Source organism: Onychostoma macrolepis, chromosome 10 (genome assembly GCF_012432095.1).
Source record: "Onychostoma macrolepis isolate SWU-2019 chromosome 10, ASM1243209v1, whole genome shotgun sequence".
Classification (NCBI taxonomy): Eukaryota; Metazoa; Chordata; class Actinopteri; order Cypriniformes; family Cyprinidae; genus Onychostoma; species Onychostoma macrolepis.
Genome location: NC_081164.1, coordinates 10827514 through 10851407, shown reverse-complemented (window position 1 = coordinate 10851407; position 23894 = coordinate 10827514). Strand labels below are relative to the sequence as shown.

Genomic DNA, 23894 nt, shown 5'->3' with positions numbered 1-23894 from the left:
CCACGATCGGAAAAATAAAAACTCTCCGAAACTTGTACGAACCCGGAAGTAAGATTTTTGGCACAGAAATACTCTATGTCCAAATTGTTTTTTGAAACTTTGTCCATACTTAGCATGAGAGTCCAACTCTTTAATAGTGTAAACAACTCTGAATGCATGAAACAGCATTGTACCCCTTTAAGCCTGAACCTACAATGGCTTATGTGTCAAGAGCACATGTGTAACCCACTGCACCATGGCTCAGACATAAAGAGGGATTCTGAGGGTAGAGAGGCACTAAGCCTGAGCACATGTGCTGATTTGTTGCTGGCTAAAGTCGGCACAAATTCACTTGAGCCTCAACGGTCTTTAAACGCTCTCAGATGGCGCAGACCTGTTAGTGTTAACTGCGGCATGAAAAGGGGACGTTATTGGATCCGGGCAGCTGCGGAACATCAAACAGCCGTCAGGCGGTGGAATCTCTTTCGCTTGCTCTCTGCCAGCCACAGCAGACATAATAATCCCCCTTGAGCGGCTGGTAATGAGAAGACAGGGTCCTACCTGCTCTCTCTAATAACAGACACTTCTTCTGCACACAAATCAGGGCAGGGGGCGGGGGCCTGGGGTTTGGGGGGTGAGCAGGTTGTGGGGAGAAGCGAGAACAAGATCCCTGGCACACTGAGGGAAGGAGAGAGAGAGAAAGAAAGAGAGACAGAACGAAAGTAACAGGGGCATCTAGGGACCGAAGCGGAGCCAAAAGCCTGAAAGGTGGAGGCCAGCCACAGTTGCCAGGGCCAGCCAAGCGCTTTCAGAGCATTCTGGACGCTGTTCGGCCTGCATGCTGCCAATTCATCCAACAGCAGGAGAGGGAGAGCGAGAGGAGAGGGAGCCAGAGAGGGCAGACAGCAGGACTAGGGCCGTGTTCCAGTTGGAATAGGCCCGGCCTGCATGATGAACAGTGTACAGTCTGTACCATTTAATAAATCTCTCGCTCTGCTCCAGCTAACACAAACGAGATGTCAAAAGGCCATTAAACACTCTCACACTTCATGCAACACGTCCACACACACACACACACACACACACACACATACTGCTTCCCATTAACTTTAAAAATACCCTTTTAAGAAAAACAGCTATTTGGTAGATTCATTAGCATTTGATGTTAACATAATTATTTATAATAACATTATTAAAACACCATTCCATCAATTATACTTATTAATCAAACCTGCATGTAATGCATCATTATTACAGAGTAAACTACTTAGTCATGGCCAAAAATATCAGCACCCTTGGTAAATATGATCAAAGAAGGCTGTGAAAATTAATCTGCATTGTTAATCCTTTTGATCTTTTATTAAAAAAATTCACAAAAATCTAACCTTTCATTGGATAATAAGAATTTAAAATGGGGGGAAATATCATTATGAAATAAATGTTTCCCAAATACACGCTGGACACAATTATTGGCACCCCTAGAAATTCTTATGAGTAAAATAGCTCTGAAGTATATTTCCATTCATATTCACAATTTTGAGCACTCCAGGGTGATTATGAACATGAAATTATCCAGCCATGGCTTCCTTTTTCACAGAAATATAAATAGGAGGGAAAACAAAGCCCAAATTCCCTTAATCATCCATCACAATGTGAAAAACCAAAGAATATATTTCTGATCAGCAGCAAAAGATAATTGAGCTTCACAAATTAGTGAAGTGGCTTTAAGAAAAGAGCTACAGCAGTGAAAATTCCCATTTCCAGCATCAGGGCAATAATTAAGAATTTCCAATCAACATAAAATATTACGAAACTGCCTGGAAGAGGACGTGCGTCTATATTGTCCTAATGCATGGTGAGAAGGAGGGTTTGAGTGGCTAAAGACTCTTCAAGGACCACAGCTGGAGAATTGCAGGAAATAGTTGAGTCTCGGGGTCAAAAAAAAAAAAAAAAAATTGTCAAACAGCACCTACATCACCACATGTTGTTTGGGAGGGTTTCAAGAAAAATTCTCCTAGCTCATCCAAAAACAAACTCCAGCATATTCAGTTATCAGACACGACTGGAACTTCAAATGGGACTGGCTTCTATGGTCAGATGAAACAAAAAAATCTGATTTTAGCAGCAAACACTCAAGATGGGTTTAGTGAACACAGGGATAAAAAGTACCCCATGTGTACAATGAAATATACTGCTGTATTTTTGATGTTGTGGGCCTATATTTCTGCTGGAGGTCCTGGACATCTTGTTTAGACACATGGCATCATGGATTCTATCAAATACCAACAGATAGCACCAACATGGAGCTGGGAATCTAAAGGGTCTGGAGTGATTCTGGATGAAGGAATGGTCTCTGATTTTTGTGAATTTTTTTAATAAAAGATCAAAAGGATTAACAATGCAGATTAATTTTCACAGCCTTCTTTGGTCATATTTACCAAGGGTGCCAATATTTTTGGCCGTGACTGTAAAAGAAAGAAAGGAATAATTGCTGACATAATTGTTTTACAGTAAGCCTCCATTTGAAAATATTTTATAAATAATATATTATTTAAAATTATATAAAATAAGATAACTCATATATTAATTAATAGAATTATTATTATTATTACAATTATTTTGTCATTAAAATGACAAATTAAATATTTGATTGTAATAAATTTAATAAAAAAAATTGTTATACTATTTAATAAATAATCATAAAATAAAATAAAACTGTAAAATAATATAAAACAACTAAGAGTAAGAGTAAAGCCTCGATGTAAAGCTAGTTAAATAATAATTTTATATTAATATTACTAAAATAAATTTTGTAATAATTTTAATAATATAAAAATGAAAATTTGGTGTATGAATATATTTCTGTTATTAAATACTAAAATATATTCATACATCTAAAAGTCAAAATTAAAAAATAATTACAGTATTAATATATTTGACATATTCATAAAATATTACAGTAATTATATAGTTTCGCTCTGATGCATTACTTGGAGGTTTGCCAATTGAACTGGTGATGGAATGTTGACTGTAGCTGTGTCACAGGAAATACAATTATGACATCACTTCCTGTGGGGCATTTTGATAACCGGGTTAAGAAATATGAACATGCACTGTCATTTAAGGGAAAAAGGGAGGGGAAAAAAAGCCTCGTTCTTAACATTCTTGAAGTCAGAAAATGATTTCTCCAGAGTGTCTTTTTTCATTTCCTGATTTGGGCCGGAGGAGAATAAAAAGAGACAGTTTGTCTGTGGATGAATAGAACTGACCCATTAATGTGACAAGGCGTCCTCCCCGACGACTGCTGAATATATACTGTACAGTAACCGCTATTGCAGGGGAAAGAGCTACTGAATTCATTCCCAGAGAGAAAAAGCATGTGAAAATATCACGGATCTGTCGTTTATTGCTAACGCAGCTCAACATGCTCACGGTTTTGTAAACACATTTTAAGAGCTATTGACAGAAAGCGATCCCTCTGAAGTGTTTGCAAATGTGTGTGTGTTTGAAAGAGAGCGCTCTTGTTTCTTTGTTTACCTACTAAACCCTTCCATTGTTTTGACACATAATTAATCAAAGGCAGAGAGAATGACATGACATTGTGAAAATCATTAGAGGAATAATGAGAAGCAGGAACGCAGCGAGCAAAACAGCGATTAATGTCTTACGCCGCACATCTCTGCCATGCCACAACAAAAGGGCTTTGACTGACATGGCTAATTCGACTCGTCGTCATCAAACAACCACTGGTTTAAAACAACAAATGAGGAACATTCAAAAAGAGCGAACAAAACAACATTTTCGTGTAATCATGCTGATGTTGAGCAGACAGTATATAAGTGGTGCGATGTCTTGTCAAGCTTTTCATAGCTTGCATCAAAGTTAGCCTAGAGCCTAGTGTTAAATTAAATTCATGCATTTAAATAATAGCATCATTTCGTTATAATTACACTATAAATATGACTGATATAATAGTTCAGCTCCAACCTAACGTAAATCATCATACCCTATGTCCTGTGGGTTGTACCTTAAATAAATCTGTCGGAACTGTTACACAGTAATATGTGTAAAATGTAACTTGTGATGCTCGTAATGGTTCTTTTCAAATTTCGCACACCATTTAGTCGTTCATAATTAATGCAGAGTTAATTAAGGCCTTCTCACAGTCATTAACAAGATGGTAATTCTAATTAAATAGAAACACACTTTTAAGTAGAGTCTAATATTGGATTCTCATTGATTCAAGTTTGATTAAAAAAGTATAAAGATCATTTTAGAAGTGCTATATGATGTAACATGGTATTAATAACACTAACACTACAGCTGCTACTACTAACTAGATTTGCATTTCCTAACAGTTCTTGGAATTTGTGAAAAGCACAATTCAGTACATTATTACAATGAGTTTTTTGTTTGTTAATTTTTAAAATACATTTTATATAATAATAATAATAATAATAATAACATAATAATATATATTTGTAATAATTAAAATGATGAATAATTTATTTTAAATTTTATTACATAAATTCTATCAGTCAGTTGGAGATCTAAATTAATGAATAAATAAGTATATAAATTAATAATAATAATAATAATACATTATAAAAATTTATACTATTTAGAAAATTATTAAAATTATTAATAAATTATTTTAAATGTTACAAAATAAATTATATCAGTCATCTGGAGATTTAAATTAATGAATAAATAAGTATATAAATAAATACAATAATAATAATAATAACAAATTATAAAAATAATTAAAATGATTAATAAATTACTTTAAATGTTACAAAATAAATTCTATCAGTCAGCTGGAGATTTAAATTAATGAACAAATAAGTATATAAATAACTACAATAATAAATATAAATATAATAATAATAATAATAAATAAATAAATACTTTTTTTTTAAATGATTAATGTACATATACGTTTATGCAATTTTTGTACTGCATGTAGAACCAAAGAGCACTGTAAAAATACATTTCCATCAAAGCAACCAGAGGCAATGCAACAAATGATTTATGCAAGCTAGCGTTGATATGATGCAAACAATGGGAGAGCTGATCTGCCACCTAAAAACAGCAACGATTACTAGAAACGAACTACACAGTGAGTGCGTGATCTCCAGTGATATAATCGCTGTTGAAACGGGGTTTTTGTAGTTGTCTCTGCATATTATGTTGGGATAAGAGAAAGTATTATGACACATTTCAACATTGAAAATTCCTACGTGTAAAGGTAAAAAATACAAAAACATAAAATACAGATTTCAACACAGTGCTGGTCTTGTAACAAAAATAATAAGGCCCAGTCTTACCTTGTCTTCTTGGTCACTCTCGCTGTCACACTGTAAGACAAAGAAAAAGGAGACATTAGAACAGTGCAGAATCTGCTAGATGTGATGGAGCTGAAACACTTTTTTCTGCTTTTAAATATAAAGCTATTATGAAGTGGAAATCTGATTTCAGCAGTCTCGCACTGCACAGCTCATCAGCAGGGTAATAAAAGTCTAAGCAGGAAAAGGCTGTTCTTATCTCACTCAGTGGCCAGGCCTCATTACATCTGCCTATTACCACCAGCAGGGTTTTTTCTCCCCGACACCAACTAGAGTATGAGTCCAACTATCTTCACGTCTCATAGGCCACAGACACACTGCAGCTAAATACAGCTGTCAGTCCGCTGCTTAATCATCTTCTGTACACAGAGTTTGGTTGTTTACAGAAATAAATAACATCGCATTTTCCTCATGAAATCAATCCTTAAATTGGTCAAAAATAGCTAACACTAAATGGATTCAGTTTTTGTTAGGATTTGGTATGCTGAGTTTCTGATTCAGATTCCTGATTTGATTCTGATTCATGTGAGCATATTTCAAACCTTTTCTGCTAATGTTGTAAATTATACAGGACAGTTTCAGATTGATTCAAAGCATATTTCAAACTATTCATTATAAGAACCAGCTCAAAACTGACATTTATTTTGATATTTCAACTACATTGGTCATGCTTAGATCACTAAAAAGAACTAATAAGAGTCATTTGTTCATGAATCAGACTACACTGTTTCACATTGTATGATTTTTATTCAATAAAAAGAATCAGTTCATAAAAGTTGTTTGTTTTTAAAATTGGGCTACACTGGTCAAACTGTATGTTTTTGATTCAATATAAAGAACTGGTTCATGAGTCATTTGTTTGTGAATCAGGCTACACTGGATGCTCTGTATGTATTTGATTCACTAAAAAGATCCATATAAGTGATTTGTTCATGAAACAGACTACACTGGAGGTGCTCTAGAATATAAATTGGATTTCCTAAAAAGAACCAGTTCATAAGAGTCATTCAATTTCAGAATAATGCTACTCTGGTAGCACTGCATGTGCTGGATTCATTAAAAAGAATCAGTCCATAAGAGTAATTTGTTCTCAGAATTGGGCTACACTGGTCACACTGTATGTTACTGATTCATTAAAAAGAACCAGTTCATATGAGTCATTTATTGTCAGAATTGGTCTACATTAGTCACACTGTATGTTTTTGATCCACTAAAAAGAACTGGCTCATATGAGTGATTTTTTTCATGAATCAGACTACACTGGAGGTGCTCTAGAATATAAATTGGATTCACTAAAAAGAACCAGTTCATAAGAGTCATTCAATTTCAGAATCAAACTACTATGGTAGCACTGAATGTTTTTGATTCACTAAAAAGAAACAATCCAGTCATTTGTTTCAGAAGTGGGCTACACTGATCACACTATATGTTTTTGATTTATTAAAAGGAAATAATTCATAAGAGTCATTTGTATTCAGAAGTGGGCTACACTGATCGCACTGTATGTTCTTGATTCTTGATTTAAAAAAAACATATGTCATATTACAGACGTTATACTGAAAGAATAGAAAAAAAAACAACAACTGCAAGACAAAACAACGGAGGGCATTGGTGTCTCAATGCAAAATAAGCCAATGAATAATTGGCAAAAAAATTAATAAACATAGCATGATATTAAAATGCTGAATTTAAGCCTTTCTGACCAATTTCAATTTCAAGGTCCACTTAATTCTTTATCTTCTAATTAGCAAGGAGCACACAGATGACTTGGTTGGGGGAGATGCATTCAGGGTTTGAGCTTGGACTCCCTAATGAAGGCCTGCTAGGGGGCGGGGCCTAAGGTCTTCGGGGCCAATTACACCAAGCGGAGCTTAACCCTGTGGCAGCCCTGAATGATTGACAGTTCTGAGAGCCGTATTCCTGCAAGGACTGAGTGCTAGGGACAGAAAGTGAGAAGACAGGAGGGGGTGGTGGGGTGGTATATTCTGGCACAAGTCTCTCCCGTCTGACCTGATACAGGGCCTGGTGAGCAGCATCCAATTTACAGCCCCAGTCCAATGGGATTCGAGACATACGGGGCTCATGTATTATACATTACCAATAAACACACACATACCAGATGTTCATAACCTACTGCTCTGGTGTGTGCCAGCATACTAATACTGTTAGCATTACAGTAAAAATGCTATGAAACAAAATCGCCATTATATTATATAAGCTGAATATAACTGAATTGAACTCTGTTCCCATTCTGGGCCATAATGGTCAATTTAACATGCACGACTGCATGGAGCTTTCCAAAAGGCCCGGGGCTCCCCCTCATTTGGCCTAGCCAAGGTTCGTGAAGAGTTAAAATAATGAGCAAAATATATTTTTCCAGTGTGTTGTGATCCATAAAAACACCGCTGGCATCTCCATTGGCATGTCAGTGCTCCCTGCGTCCAGCCTAGCGCTTTGATTGCGGAGATATGAGAGGAACGAAATGACTCGGCCTTGCTTGTGAAGCAAATGGAACGCGCTAATAGAACTCATCGCATTACCCAATGCAAAAGTGCCATAGCTCATTACGTCAGGATAAAAGGATATCATTGTAGACGGTGAGCAGAATTGACTTTCTGTGCTGCGACTTGATGATTTAATCAACTGCTCTCTTTCGCTTCTCATCCACGCGCCTGTCGCTAACACAGGTGCCGCTAAACGACACTCTCTCGCAAGCCAGCAAGTTGAGAAAGGGAAGAAATTGCTGTCATTATTCTTTCTCTCTCTCCTGCTCCTTCTTTCCAAGAATAGAGGAATGCAAATTTTTCTACTGGTGCTGAGAGAAGAAATTGAGAAAGGAGAGGTGGGTCCAGAGGAAAATACCATTATAGTGGGAAAGTAAAAGTAACGGAAAAGGTAAGATGAGATTTGACAGGTAAGGGCAGGCAGCTTGTTTGTCCTTAACAGAAGAAGCTGCACTTTTCACAAATAAACAAAAAAAGCAAGCTCTGTTACATGTTGTGATTCAATGCATATTAGAACGTCAGAGTCATGCCATAATGCTTAGTGCATATGCTTAACATGATGGGTTGTTGTGTACATGTGGTTCATGTCCAGTGACATTTTTCAATCCCTGGCTTTCTCTCCATTATTTCCTGTTCTATTTCATCTATTAAAAAAGTCAAAAATAAAATATGATAGCTCTACAAAGAAAAGAAACATATATACACTCTCTCTCTCTCTCTCTGTACAGTATGTATATATATATATATATATATAGAGAGAGAGAGAGAGAGAGAGAGAGAGCTTTATTAATATAATATAATATAATATAATATAATATAATATAATATAATATAATATAATATATAATATAATATAATATATAATATAATATAATATAATAAGTGCTGTGATTCGATTACATTTTATAAACTACTGTAATTATTTGCATCATTTGCATTTTCTGAAAATAAATCGCAATTAATCTCACCTAACATTACAGTTTTAAATATACTTTTATACTGCAATAATTTCACATGCAATCTTCAAATTTCACATGCAATCTTCAAATTAATGTACTACCAACATAAAGAGAGTATATTTTTAATATTTGTTTAGTGGCATCTTTTTTATAACTGGAGGGTATCACATACCAATACTGATGTCTCTATAAAATTGACTATTTCAACATTACGGTATAAATGAGAGCTATCCATTTAACATCTATTAGGCTTTAAAAAATAACTTTTAATTTAACTTAACCTTCATATAAACCCATTATAATAAATGTCATATTTAGCTACCTGTGCCCTTCAGCATGTAGGAAATATACAGAAATTGAATAAAGTTATCAAACACTAAATTCTAAATTAAATATAGACTAATCCTTAAAGCTACAAAAGTTATTGATTTCTTCTTCTTTTTTTTTTTTGTTGTTGTTTGAATAACAGACATCACAGCAGCTGGATTATTAGATTATTTGGCTGCTATTACTTTAAGAGCTGCTGAACGTGACACAGATCTGACACTCATCGTGTTTTCTCACAACCTGTTATATATAATTACACTTTAATATGAAATTATATACAGTTTGCATTTGTGCATGCAATTGAAGAGCACATTTTACAAGCACAGTATAACGGCAGACAGGAGAGGAAAATCCATTTTTACTGAAATATGGCCTGACAACATCTCATCTGAGCGCAGTTCTCTGATGTTCTACCGAAGCTTCTCGTGTCCTGTACCGTTTTCCGCGTTCGTCTGACTAGCGCCTGTTACTAAGGCGAAGTGGAGTGCACGTATGAAAAGTGTCCTGTTTGATGTGGTGGTAAAAACGTTCTGTGCGTCTAAATAAATGCAATTTTTGTCAAGAAAAAAGAGAGAAGCAGCTGTTGTGAGTGGGGTGGCCAACCCTAGCTCTGCCCCTGCGTTAACGGCGTTAAATATTTTTAACGCCATTAAACTGGAAAAATTAATCGCATGTGTTAACACACTAATTTTGACAGCACTAAATATAATATAATATACTGTAACATAAGATAAGATAACATAATATAATATTCATTACTGACTGAAGAAGCACGCAGATTGAAGTTCGAAGAAAACAACAGTAAAGGATGCTGACGAAAGTAAATATGAAGAGATTGGCATAATGATGGTCAGTCCAACATATTTAATTCCTCTAATACACTTGGTATTACAGTCATATTGGATGGATTAACTTGGGAATCCATCTCAGCATTTTCTTGATTTTTTTTCTGGTGCGGTGTTAATTTCAAAGCCAAACACTTCGCCAATTGATCTTGGCTGCAGATCAATATAGCATGTTAAGCTTATTAAAACAGCCAATGGCCTCAGTGGAACAGGAGAGCCATCTGCTTTAGTTAGACACACACTCCTCAGAAACAGCGGAGGAGGAAGAGTAAGGAGCTGATTAGGCCTCCGAATGAGACCAGTAGTGTTCATGCAGTCTGTACTGCAGCAGTACAGCTTAAGAGCTAAACACATCCTGAAAAGCCTCATTAAATCACAAATTATTTGAAATATTTTAGAAAAATCATGAAGCATGAAAACTAAGGAATCATGATTCATTATGCACCTTTGCTCTTACTAAATATCAATTGGTTTGAGAAGTAAATGACAAAAAGGCAATGCCGTCAATGTTTTGTGGTTTGTCCACTGGCTATATGAAATGGGAAAAGCCCTTTGATTTGTTGCCAACATCTTGTTACAACATGAAATGTCAACACAGCACTCCTTAAACAATTTCATTGGTTCTTGAAGGTCTGGACTGGACTGTAAGTCTCTGATTGGCTGGTTTTTAAAAAACACATCCACGACGTCAAACTTCCAAACAGAGCGTTTACATGAAAATATCTTCAAGCAAAATACATTTCATTTCTTTCCTATATGAAGTCAAATCCCATATGCCTCGTAAGTGCGGCTAACAACGGCAGGCAATAAAGAAACAAAAGCAATCGTTTTCGGAGCTGTGTTTTTGTCATTGTCCGAGGCTCCGAGCTGAACCAGACTTCTCAAAAAAACGAAAACCTCGGAGCCCACATCAAACCTGCATGACACGCTCTGGTGAAGGGCCAACACAATGAAAAATGTGTGGTTTAAATCCAGCACCGCTACGAGCCAAACACAGCAAACACTCCAAAAATATGCTTCAAAAATATGTTCGAAAACAGCGCATAAAGAGTTCTGTTCTTATTTAGCAGTCATTGAAGTAAAACCGCAGTCAAATGTCAAGTTAGGACGCAAAGTGTTCGACGTTCCATTTCATGGTCTATTTGCCATTGTGTTGTAATTGGCACTGTCAACGAACGCTGAAATTAATTGAGACTGATCTGAGCTTGATTACAGAGGCAGCAGGGGTCCGGAAGGTTGACGATAGGTTGGTACGCTCTCTCTCTCTCTCTCTCCCTCCATCCCTCCTCCTCTTCCCTATGCTATTTTCACTCTCTGCTGTCGCGCTCTCTATCTCTCTCTGCCTGCGGGCTATGGTGGGTGGCAGTGGGGGACAGCTTGAAGAATGGCAACCATTGCCAGGGTCAGCTCTGACAGTGCCAATTTGATGCGCTGCCACAGAGAGCTACGTGCTCCACCTCCCTCGTCCCCCCTCATTCTCTCTCTCCCTCTCCTCCTACCTCCCACAGAAAAAGCTGCGCGTCCTGATGGTTTTCTGATGCAAACCATGGCGCGGCAAAATGGTTTTTCCCCTCCTGCTGCCTGCTTCTCCATCTGCCACTGGGGCCGCGCCGCCGCCGGCCGCCTGCCTGTCACAGCGTGCAGCGAAATTAGCCAGGGAGGAGGCGCTCGCTAGCGCTAATTACGTTTTAATCATTGGAAATGTGTTGGCAAATCAAGGCCTGGAGCTCCCACTCTCTGCTCTGCGGAAAGGAGTGTGTGTGCGTGTGTTGAGATGGATAGAAGAGGAAAGACGAACAGAGAGAGGAAGCGAAAACAGGCCCAGCAAGCGCTGAGCTGAGAGTCAGACACTCAGAGGAGAAAATGGCGGCGTGCCTTGTGCTGTCTGCTGAGAGTGAGGCTTTGCGTATTGGGCCACAGAGAGGCAAGAAATTTCACCAGAAGCTTTGTGCTGTGTGATTGAAACCACCGCTTGCCCAAGTCTACCATACAGAGCGAGTTATGCCACACTGAGGCGGATATTGAAGACTCATGAGTGCCAAGGTGACATTGTAACATGTACTGATGTGTGGCTCACAAGATACTGAGCAGACACTGGGATTCTTCATAAACTTAATACTAAACATTCATAAATGCTATTTTATCACATTTTTGAGAAGGAAAGGATTTTTCTCTTCAGTGTTATTCTTAATGCAAACTTGAATTTAAAACCCATTTGAATGTGAAATAATAAGCTTACAGCAAAAATACAGGAATGTTGGGACATTGGAGTTTAACTGAATGCTATAATTTGCATGTGTCATCATTCATTTTTACTCAGTGTTTCTCAAAGTAGCCTACTTGTAAAAGCGCATTGTGTACCAATAAACATGAGGTCACATCTAGCTTTAATAGAATGCATGATTATTTCCACAGTTAAAATAAGTGAAACTGCAAGTAAATAAATTGTGAAATTGTGAAAAATAAATATATTTAAAATGTTTATTTTGGATGATATCACTCTGCAAAGAAAAAAAAAAAGGTTTCTTTCTCCCAAAATAGCATAGTATATGATTTCTCAAGTTTGCGTCTCAAGTAAACACAAATTGTCTTTTTGGTCCATGGTTTGATAAAGTCTAAGAACCCCTGATCAAACGTACTGCAAGCAGATGTTTGAGTCAAAGATCCACACAAAAGCGCAAGCCAGACGACAACCATTAAAACATTAATCGAGCTAACACAACATTAGGGAAGCCAATGCTGCACTACACTATTTATGTATTCAGTGCTTATGTAATTTTAAGCTCAAATGTCTAAAGCTAAACCTGACAGTGCACAAATGGCAGACATGGGTGTGTGACATAAATGACATGACTGCTAATCATCTAGCCCATGACCCTGTCTCTGCGTTCTCCACACGCCTTTAACATTAAACCCAAGTGAAATCTAACCTCACTTAGCAGAAAAAACACAGCAGCGCTGCTGTCAGCTGCAGCAGCGAGGAGAAGGAAATGTATCTCGACACCTTTGACTGGGTTAGGCCATTAACAGCGCCGGGATCCAGACCTGATGACATTCAGGGACTAATTCACACAGCATCTGCGTGACGTCCAGCTGTCATCCTACAGTATGGCAGGATGAAGGAGCAGAGGAACAAATGAGGAGGGAAGTGTGACAGCCAGGAGGCCCTGGATATAGGAAAAATGGCTCCTTCACCAGTAGAGTGTGGCCTGTCCCAGGGCAGCTCCCTGTCTCTCTCTCACCCCTGTCAGAAAGCAGTCATCTGCTGCCTGGCCTAATAACCTCCAGCCTGATCGTACCGTCCCACCCTCTCCCTCAAGCACCTCGCCAACATCTGCAGGCAATTTCCTCCCCGATAAGACATTTTTTTCCAGACCGTGAGCACTGAATAAGTGCTAACGGACTGAGGAGAGCACAAATACTGAAGCTCTGTTCCAAAACCCAGTGAGCTGCTAACAAAAAGCAACACTTTAAGGCGTCATAGGCGGCTCATAACACAAAGCGTGCTCTAAAAGGTAGCAAAAAGTCCTTAATGGAGAAGGCAATCCCATAATGCACTCAAGTGTAAAAATAAAATAAAATAAATAAATAAACAAAAATCCAAGATAGTGGACAAATCGAGAAAAATATTCATTAGAAATGTTTAAAAATAGGTAATAAAAATAAAATAAAAACATTGAATTATATTGCTATAAAATACTTTTATTGTATTACAAAATTTGTAAATTTTAAAATTTAACTTGAATTTCATTATTAATAATATTTATAAACATTTAAATTAGTGCTGTCAAACGATTAATCGCGATTAATCGCATCCAAAATAAAAGTTTTTGTTTACATAATGTGCGTGTACTGTGTATATTTGTTATGTATATATAAATACACATGCATGTATATATTTAAGAAAATTTTATATTTATATATTAAAGCTACAGTCCATAACTTCTTTTGGTTAAAAATGATCTGAAATCAATATTTGAGCAAGTACATAACCAGCCAGTGTTCAAAACTATCTTATAATAATGTTTTCTAATTTGAGTGGTACGGGTAGGTTTTCGCGGGAAATTCAAGCATGGCACTGCGTCATTACATCACGTCTGTAAACATAAAGAAGTTATCCCGGCTACCAGGCTTTCGCATGTGAGGATCCTGCAGGTGGCGGATTGTTTAGCCTTTTCTCACAGCAGCTAGAATAATTAAATGTATCATTTTGATGGCGGATTGTAATCCAGAAAGGATTGTGTGTTTATGAAACACACATGTGAATGAAATTAAATTATATTCCAGTTTTAAATGTGCTTCTGATTACAGAAAGCCTTATTACACAAGATTTGTATTTTAAAGAAAACCAGTTCGAAGGGAGCATAATTAGCTTTTTGGGTTAAAATAATTTATTAATATGAAATTCAAATGGCATGACAATTAGATTACACTGCACAGAAATTAAAATCTACACGCTAATACACACTATACTCATAGTCACGCAATGCTGATGTTGTTAACATTAATAATTTGAGAAAAAAGTATAACAATAATAATAATAATTTGCACGGTTTGATGTGATATGAGCTAACCAATCTTTAGATTAAATCACCATTGGTAGCGCGATTTATTGTAATGTTTTTTTCCCCCTCAGTTGGTCAGAACAAACGTGGCAGACTTGTTACTTGTTCAGATGGCAATATCCGGTGAAAATTCTTATTTGGGTCATATATTCCAAGACGTAGGCTAGAATCTGTGATTGCAAAGTAAAGTAAACATCCACACCGGTGTGGTGACTGACAGCCACACATTCACTTCAAAACATTAGATTCATCCGCGCTGGTGTCGTGCCGACTCACAACCCACGCAAGCAAGATAATTCCACAAAAAGCTGCAATTCCAGGTTTTCAAACAGAGATTGCAATAAAGAGGCAAAACTTTAAATATATACAGCTTTAAACGTTTTTATATATAATATAAATTATATGAATATAAATATATACATGTAAATATTTTTTTAAATATATACTGTATGTGTATTTTGGATGAAATTAATGGCAATTAATTGTTTGAAATTTAATATATTTATTTTGTAAAATATATCAATTTTTTTGGACTGTGCCAGTAGCTTCACAACATGCTAACATCAAAATCTATTAAAATCAATTCCGAGTTGTTATTATTGTGATGCAGAGTTGCTGCCTTTGAAGAGTGCTTCAAATCATCACTTATTAGGTTTCATGACAATTAGGATGCTGCCTTCGAAGACTGCAGTATTGCTATTTCAATATTTTTAAAATAGAACCATACCCAATGATTCAGAGCCATGTAAAGAGTGACGAGAAATGTTGGTGTATAAGAAAAAAAGAGGATAAGAAGCTGAATCTCAAGTATCGAGAGCCATTCTTAGACGTACATCAGCCACACACACTCTCTGTGTGATGTCGTGCCAGCAACAGGAAAGGGTTAGCAGGTACAAGATATTTGTGTGTGTGTGTGTGTTGTGCCTGTGTGTATGTATGTAAATGTATCTTTGTATCTTGAGGGTACGTCTACCTTTAAAATAACTTGTCAGCTAAGCTGCTCGGGCTGACAGATGCGAGATGGTGCCCTAAGGTGGAGCTTGGCACAGACAGATGGTGCCACAGGGCAACGCGCTTAGCTGATCAACCAAGGGTGGCATTGTCACCCAGCCTGCCAGCCACAAGTGAGAGTGGGAGGGAAGGGTAAATGCAGTGCGTGTGTTTGTGAAAGAAAAAGAGTGGGAAGATGAAATCATATGTGCAAACCAGTGCCATAATTTAAGTTCCAAAAAAAGAAAAGTGATGTGGCCATATGACATTGACATTGAAATCCCCCTGAACAAAGAAAAGTCTGAAATATAAAAAGAGCATATAATGTAAGGCCATGTTAAATTAAAACTTAAAATCTTTTATCTAATTATCATTATACAGTATGTGTTTTAAAATAATTTATTTTCAGATTTTAAGGGTCAGTGTGATTTTTTTTTATGCTCTCATGCACACCAAGGCATTTGTTTGATTAAATATATTAATAATTTATATATATATATTTCAATTTCACAGAAAAGATAACGGGACTGTCAAGGACAAAAAGTACATTCAAAGAGAGTTAATCATGAAACACGATTCTAAATATTTCTATGTAAATTGTTTATGAAATCTATTTTGAATATACAGTAAATGGTCCTGGGCCATGACTACTTTAAATATCCAAGGTTACTTTTACATTCTTGACTTTTTTGTCCACTGGAAAGTTATCGGAAAGGCATATATTTAATGTTCAGTCAGCTACCCAGATACACAATGAACTGTGCTTCTGTCCCTCACCGCCTAGTTTTCATTCATGTCAAATTAACTATGGCGTCCTCTCTGACTAAGGTTTATTTCAAGATGCAAGACACTCTTCTTTCCCCGTAATAAACAAACAAACAAACAATCACGAGTCAATGTGTAGTTCACTCCCACAGGCATTCAGTGCTGAAGAAGGTTAGGCAGCAAACAGTTGCCGGCTTAATCAAAGATTAATAGAAAGATTTTCAGACAATTAAATACATCAGATTGCATTGTTTGTACCATTATGGCTCCTCCCTGGAGAACAGTCCACTTTGTTTGCATTTTAATCACTGCATGCGTAGATGACATTTGCTCTGATGCCAGCTGCCATCTTTGTTATGCTTCTCCTCATACCCTCTGGAAAAAAGCAGTGAAGCGGAAAATTTGTGGATGAATGTATGCAATTATGATATAACTGAATATCTCGACAAAATAAAGATCTATAGGACAAATGGACAATGCAGAAGCAGACATCAAAAATGACAAACTAGTTTAATTCGTGCCTGTATAGAAATCAGATTAGACATGGATGTGCACTATTCTTGCTTTCCTTCATATTTTCTTCATCACGCTCTCTAATTTTCAATCGAACTGTAGTATCTCTATTTTTATCCATTTCTCTGCGTCTACCCCACTTTCTCTCTTTTTCTCCAGCAGGAACGGATGTGTGGCTCTAATCACTTTGCTCCCCACACCTGATGGCACACTATTAACTCTAGGTCTCTCTGGTGACCCCGTGGGTCGTTGCCCATCACATCAAGTTTTTATTAGGGAATTTTCCTCATCATTAGCTCTGGCCCAGACGCCCACCATTAATATTCATTCTGCTGCACACTTCCATCATCCTCTGTCTCCGTTTTACCACCATCTATCTGAAATGCTTCTGCACACTCACCACCTATCGTTAACAGAGCTCCATTCATCCATTCACAGTTGTTTGAGAAGACAAACACCTACCTGTAACCTATGATTTTTATAAGTTATAAATAAAACAAAGATTATTGGAGTACATTTAACAATGAAATACTGTTTTAGTTATCTACTTAAAAATTTCGATAACACTTTATTTGGTCACACTTTATATTAGGTGGTCTTAACTACTATGTACTTACATCAAAAAATAAGTACAATGTACTTATTGTGTTCGTACTGTATTGCAAAACACTATTGCTGCTATTGAGGTGGGATACGGGTGGGTTAAGGTGTAATGGATGGGTCAACAGTGTAATTATAAATGTAATTACAGAAATTAATTACAGATGTAATTACATATAGGTATTTAAAAAAATATATAAGTACAATGTAAAAACATGTATGTACACAATAAGTGCATTGTACCAAATGATTAATTCAAATGTAAGTACATAGTAGTTAAGGCCACATAATATAAAGTGGGATCGTTTATTTTAAGGTGTCCATAATACAGAGTAATTACCTAGTACTTACCATGTAACTAAGTTATGGAACAGCCTGTAATTACAGTTTGTAATTATGTACATGTAATAGGCAGCTGCTGTTATGTGTTGCAGACGTTATACAACGTAATTATAAATGTAAATACACAGGCATAAGCTACTTAAAATAAAGTGTATCAAGATTGTACTTAAGTGTACTTCATGTGTATCTATACTGCACACCTTATCCAGCTGCACCTTAGTTTGATTTAACCCACCAGTACACAGCTAAAATACATGAAATACCTTTCTAATTACATTAAAATTACAGAATATCACACAGGCATAAGCTACTTAAAATAAAGTGTATCAAGATTGTACTTAAGTGTATAGCTGTGTAACAGACTCGGGCCTGTTACATATGTGTAACAGTAGCTGCCTATTACATGCACATAATTACAAACTGTAATTACAGGCTGTTCCATAACTTAGTTACATGGTAAGTACATTTTGTTTCATGTAAGTACAACAACTACTACTAAGTACTTAATTGGGTAATTACTCTGTATTATGACACCTTAAAATAAAGTGTTACCAAAATTTCATGTTTAGGGATAGTAGATAGATAGTAGAGCTGGGATGATAAATCGATGCAGAATCGATTCCTGAATCGTGTAAATGTAAATACATGTAAATACTTGTAAATATTTTCAAAATATATACTGTATGAGTGTGTATTTGTATATACATAATAAATGTACACAGAACACACATATATTATGTAAACAAAAACTTTTATTTTGGATGTGATTAATCGCGATTAATCGTTTGACAGCACTAGTAAATACATACACACACACACATATATATATATATATACATATATATATATATATATATATATATATATACAAGTAAAAACTACCTATCTATCTATCTATCTATCTATCTATCTATCTATCTATCTATCTATCTACCATCTCAAACAACGCCAGCAGTGAACTCTCACTTTCAGAGGACTCCTGTTCAAGGGGATGTGGTGCTGAACAGAGGGCTCTGCTAGCCACAGGCACCTCCAGCAATTAACTGACAATTCCCTGACCAGCTGAGATAAACCCTATGAAGCCTGTGCATTTGTATATGTGTGTGTGTGTGTGCGCGCAAGTAAAGAAGTATTCCTCAATACAATATTTTAAATTTGATATTTAAAACTCAATTTAAATATGTACAAATAAACAATTTGTACTACCAATAAACACAGCACAGATGTGCTGGATAGAGCGAAACGCTAATATTTGTATTTTCCAAGTGCCGAACAGCTTTAGTTCTAGTGCCATTATCATTAGTTATGAATTAATTTTTCTAGACATGCTTGATCCAATTGTTCTCAAACAATCAACATAAACACTTCTCAACACGCAAACAAGCCTAGGCGAATAAACACCAACGGAAACATCTCGCTCTCTACTTGGCGGCCCTGCCGAGCTGCCAAAGATCTGCTTTGTAAACAACAAAAATATTTAATTTGAGAGAGTGATGCTGAGCAAAATGAAATTAAAAGGAACTCATGCTAACTGTTAAATTACTCGCGGCACGCTAAATTACATTTGCTTTTCCATCGGAGAGATCAAACGGGCAAACTCCAGCACTCCAGTGCTAATTATTTACAGTCTTCACCTCCCTCCCTTCCCAGGAGGCTTAATAAACACACTATTTCTCTCTCTCACACACACATTTTTGAGCACTTGTTTATTTCTGTTTTTTTTTTTTTTGGATAATAATATATTCCCTCACTTCCTTACCCACAATTGCATAAACCCCTGTGTCAAGAGACGAGACCGAGATTGGGATTGTAATCCTAGTGTACAGTGGGGCTTCTTAAAAAAAGCAGGCCATCTAAAGCAGGATGGGACTTGGGAGTGATACTGTGGCAGCGTCGCAATGGGAGTGAGGGGTGACTGACACCAATGGCTGTCACTGGGATTAATTAGCATGCTAAGTGGAGGGGGGGGGGAGCACTAGGCAGCGGGTGTGAAGCAGAGCCATCTGACATGCACACACACCCTAGAAGTGTGGATTTTCACCAAAGGTGGCGGCAGTGCAGATTGCAATCACACCCCTGAGAAGTGATCTCACACATACACCCCTCTCTGAAAAACAAAATAAAAACAGAAAAGGTGTCTGCCTGATGTGCAGTTAAGAGGGTGAACTAAAATAAGTGGCAGCCAAAAAAACATCAACGTGTATTTCCTACTCTTTTTTTTTTTTCGTCCCCACTCCTGTCAATTTTTCCTTTTTATTGTAGTGACTGCATTGACATAATTCTAGGGATGTACCATATTAAAATACTGGCAGATAACAATAAACTGATAATTATCCTCATGTTATGTCAAAAACCAATAAATGGGCAATATTAATATTAATAATCAATAAATATTTTTTAATTCTACAAGTGAATTTAAATTCATTTTGAGATTGCTAATAATTATATTTAACAGTGTTATTAATTTTTTTAATTCTTTTATTATTATTTTTAAAGACTAAAGGGTTGAGAAATTTTTCAATTATATCAAAACATCCTAAATGGTTCTTCTGATACACAGCATACATTCTAGCACATTCTAAACAGACTGAGTATTCAAAAAAAAAAAAAATGGTTTTGTATTCTAGAACTCCATACGAGTCTGAGTCCTCTGATTGTAATCTCTACAATTAGAAGAGGGGTTATGCCCCCCTGCTTGGCCTTGTGCCATCATCTGACCTCAAAACAGCAGCTGAAAGGCCCGGCCTATTGCACTTCAAAAAAGAGCGAGCTTCCGCCTGGCACCAGCACTGAGCAGATAAGCCTAATTAAGAGATGGAGAGATGAGAGCGGTAGAGCAAAGCCCCTGCCAACATCAGTCTCTCTGCTCAGCCCATTAAAACTACAGAGCAGGACGAGGGAAACAAACACAATCAAAGCCCTGTTCCTGTGCGTTTCCTGTCTAGAAATTGGCTGTAGGCATTATCTCAACCTTGCACGGCACACTCGCAATGGAACCTGATCCAAAAGCTACAAAGGCAAACTTTCACCCGCATGCAACACCTGTTTGCGATTAGTGTGTTCGACAATGTTCCCCTCCCTTTGGGCTACTTTGTTTGGCTTTAAAGTTCTGTTTCTTAACACGATAACGAAAGATGTAAACATCACAGTAATAATCCCAAAGTGAATCAAAGATTTGGCCAGGTGGGAAAGAGTCAGCCCCTAAGCTCTTACTGAGTAAAACCACAGTAAGATGAAATGTTCATATCTCTAGACTAACCCCAGGGCTCTTGTTATCATATCGATCTGCCCGACAGGAAGTGGCCTTTAGTCTCTGGGCTTCTATGGTGCTAGTAGCTTAACATGGTGAACCGACAGAGCAGCAAACACTAAAACAGAATCCTAGTTCTTTTTCGTGCACAAGCCAAGTCTTGTCTGTCAACGCCACATTTATTAGTCGAATTCTTCTCGAGCCAAAGCCTGCTTTGCTTTGGGAAGGAATCTGCGTGTCATGGGCTTAATGTTGAGCAGTTAAGAGCCGTTAGTGAAGAAGTTACAGCTCCGGCTCTTCAGAGAAACAGTAGCCCTGTCTGTTTGAGAGGGTCATAGGATCGTGTTACTGCTCCTCATGTGGTTTGGCTGTGTTATTCCAGGCCACCGGGTAAAGCGGTGCGTGGATGTGCGTACGAGTGTGTGCGTTTGCTCTTTTCCAATAAAGCCTGACCTCTATTTCCATCCTGCAAATTCAGCACATGGTCCCCTGTAACTCTTTATGACAGGCCTGATCTGGCTTTTCTTTCAGAGAGAGAGAGGGGGAGAAAATGAGAGAAGGAGGGGAAAAAAAACCTGAAGTGTTTTGTCAGCCATAATTACTCTTCAATTATGTGGTCCAAACATGGAATTAGGGGGCACTTTGTTGTCGGAGCAGACGCTCTTTGATCAGGCCCTGGTGGAATGTGTTTCGCATTAGGAGCCCGGTGCTGTGATGTATGTGTCCTGTCAGGTCCAGGATAACAGTAACAGGACCAGGGCAGGGTCACCCCCACCTGCTGAGGATCAGGGCAGAGGGGGTGTAACTGAGCTACAGCTGCTGCCCCTGCCCCTTAACCTTCGGACGTGCTGGTTTTCACCATCACTGCCTGCCAAAGACCCCCAAGTGTGCTACAGCTGACTCTGTGTGCTCGTTTAAGGGCGTTTCTTCAACTTTCCGCACTTTTATGTTTATATGATCATTTATATGATATGAATTACGATGTTTATGAAGTTTAAAGGAGATAATTAAATAAACCATTTCAATATGCATTATGTAAAAATGATTAATATAAATTCATATAAAAAGATGATGTTCCACAGTTGTGATGACATTTCCACCACACCAAACAATTTAGCTCCTAATAAAGTTTTATTATTATTTTTTATGAAGGTTAGTCATTTTAAAATTGAAGTCTCCATGAAATCGTAATTGACAATTTTTATTTTATGGGAATGTTTAAATGTTTATTTAATAATTTTTTTTCCCATTTTATTTTCTTCTTTATTCAAAACAATCAGCCTATTTTTCTCATTTGAGAAGCTGTTACACTTAGACATATGTAACAATAATGAATGAAAAACATTTCATGTTGACTTTATGGTAAATATCACTTGTGTGTAAAATATATTTATTGTGTATCAATTCCAATCAAGCTGTAATTTAGTCAAATTGTGTTTTTATATGATTAAATTTACATTTAACCTCCTGAAGCGCACAGACCCGCCTTTGGGCTTGGTGTCACATTTACTATATAGGCAACTAATATAATATAAAAATATTAATAATGTTAATTGTCAAATGATACATATTTTGACAAGTCTAAGAGTTTAGTGTCAATATATGGTCTCGGTTTTACGATAAAGATGCTCCAGCAACAATAATATTGTTATTTGTGTTGAGCGTGAGTTGAATTCAATCCATCACACTTGGGTAGATTATTATTATTCAATACATAACATGCTATATGCTACATGAAATTAGCCTTTGCAAAAAATTTTAAACATTTCATTTCCACCACAGAACTTGAGATGGATGGAACTGACACTGTGGAACACTTGAAATTTCCATTGCTTTCAGAAAAAAAAAAGGAGAATCAATTAAATTATTAAAAGTGTGAAAAGTGTTTTAAGAGAGTTTATTTTCTAATAGTGCCTGAAGCTGAAAAATACCCTTAAAAGGGATTTCTCTACATGAGCACAATTTGCATGACAAACTAACAGGTTTTGGAAAGCCTTTGTGTGAAGGATTGAGAAAGAGAGAGGGAGTGACAGACGAATATAGACGTCATCAACCCAAGTCAACTTTATGATTAAAATTCTGTCCCTTTAGTCATAAATTACACAATATTACATATTAACACTCCCAGGCAAACCCACTGTATGCTAGTTGTGATAGATTTGTTAAGAGCAAAATTCATTATTGCAACTATAAAATCTGCTGCACTAAAAACGTCCAGTAATACATAACACACACTGTCAGAAACAACATAAATGTGCTGGAATTTAAGATTCAATCCGTTTTCTCTTTGTAAAACAGTTGGTGCTATGTTTCAAACACTTCTCCAGAGTCTCAAGCAAGTCAGAGACTCATTCTCCTGCCCGTCTTAAGTCCCTCATTTCTCAGGAGAGGTTGGTGAGCGCTGGCGGTGGCCCACGCTCCAGCCTGACAGCCATCTGCCGACTCCCATCGGTCCGCTGGCGAGTGATACAGAGCAGGCAGGCGATCTCTCCCAAGAGTGTCTACATGGCGTGTGTAAAGGGGTTGTTCTGTGGCTTCGCCGAGAGCCCCTTGAGTCACCGTTTCGGGCTGGAGGCCCAGGGGAGGAGGGTGGTTGTTTGTGAGGCAGAGGGAGAGAGTGAGCCCACTCCAAAGCTGCCTCCTCAGGCTGCGGTCCTCTGGAGGGTCCCTGGAACGTCTTGGAGCCATCTGGGGAGAAGTGGAGCGTGGCAGAGAGCAGCTGGACCCTCTGAGCGCCTATTTAAGTACTGGCAGCCCTGAGGCACCATCAGTCACATCACAGAGACAGAGCGGGGACATGCAGAGAGGGGCAAGTAGGAAACAGACACCCTTAAAAATATAATTGCCTCAAATCACCAGCTCATGCCCCAAATATGCCCTTTGCTCATAAACTCTACAAAAAACTAACCT

At 37.3% G+C, this 23894-nt stretch overlaps 1 protein-coding gene across 11 annotated transcripts in view; it reads right to left on the bottom strand.

The window, feature by feature from the left end:
• auts2a (activator of transcription and developmental regulator AUTS2 a) overlaps positions 1–23894 on the bottom strand; it is a 370676-nt gene that overhangs the window by 127281 nt on the left and 219501 nt on the right. For all 11 annotated transcript variants that reach the window (XM_058788533.1, XM_058788537.1, XM_058788542.1 and 8 more), the window contains one exon: positions 5307–5336. In XM_058788533.1, the coding sequence (XP_058644516.1) occupies positions 5307–5336 (30 nt within the window). The remainder of the gene's footprint in view (positions 1–5306; positions 5337–23894) is intronic.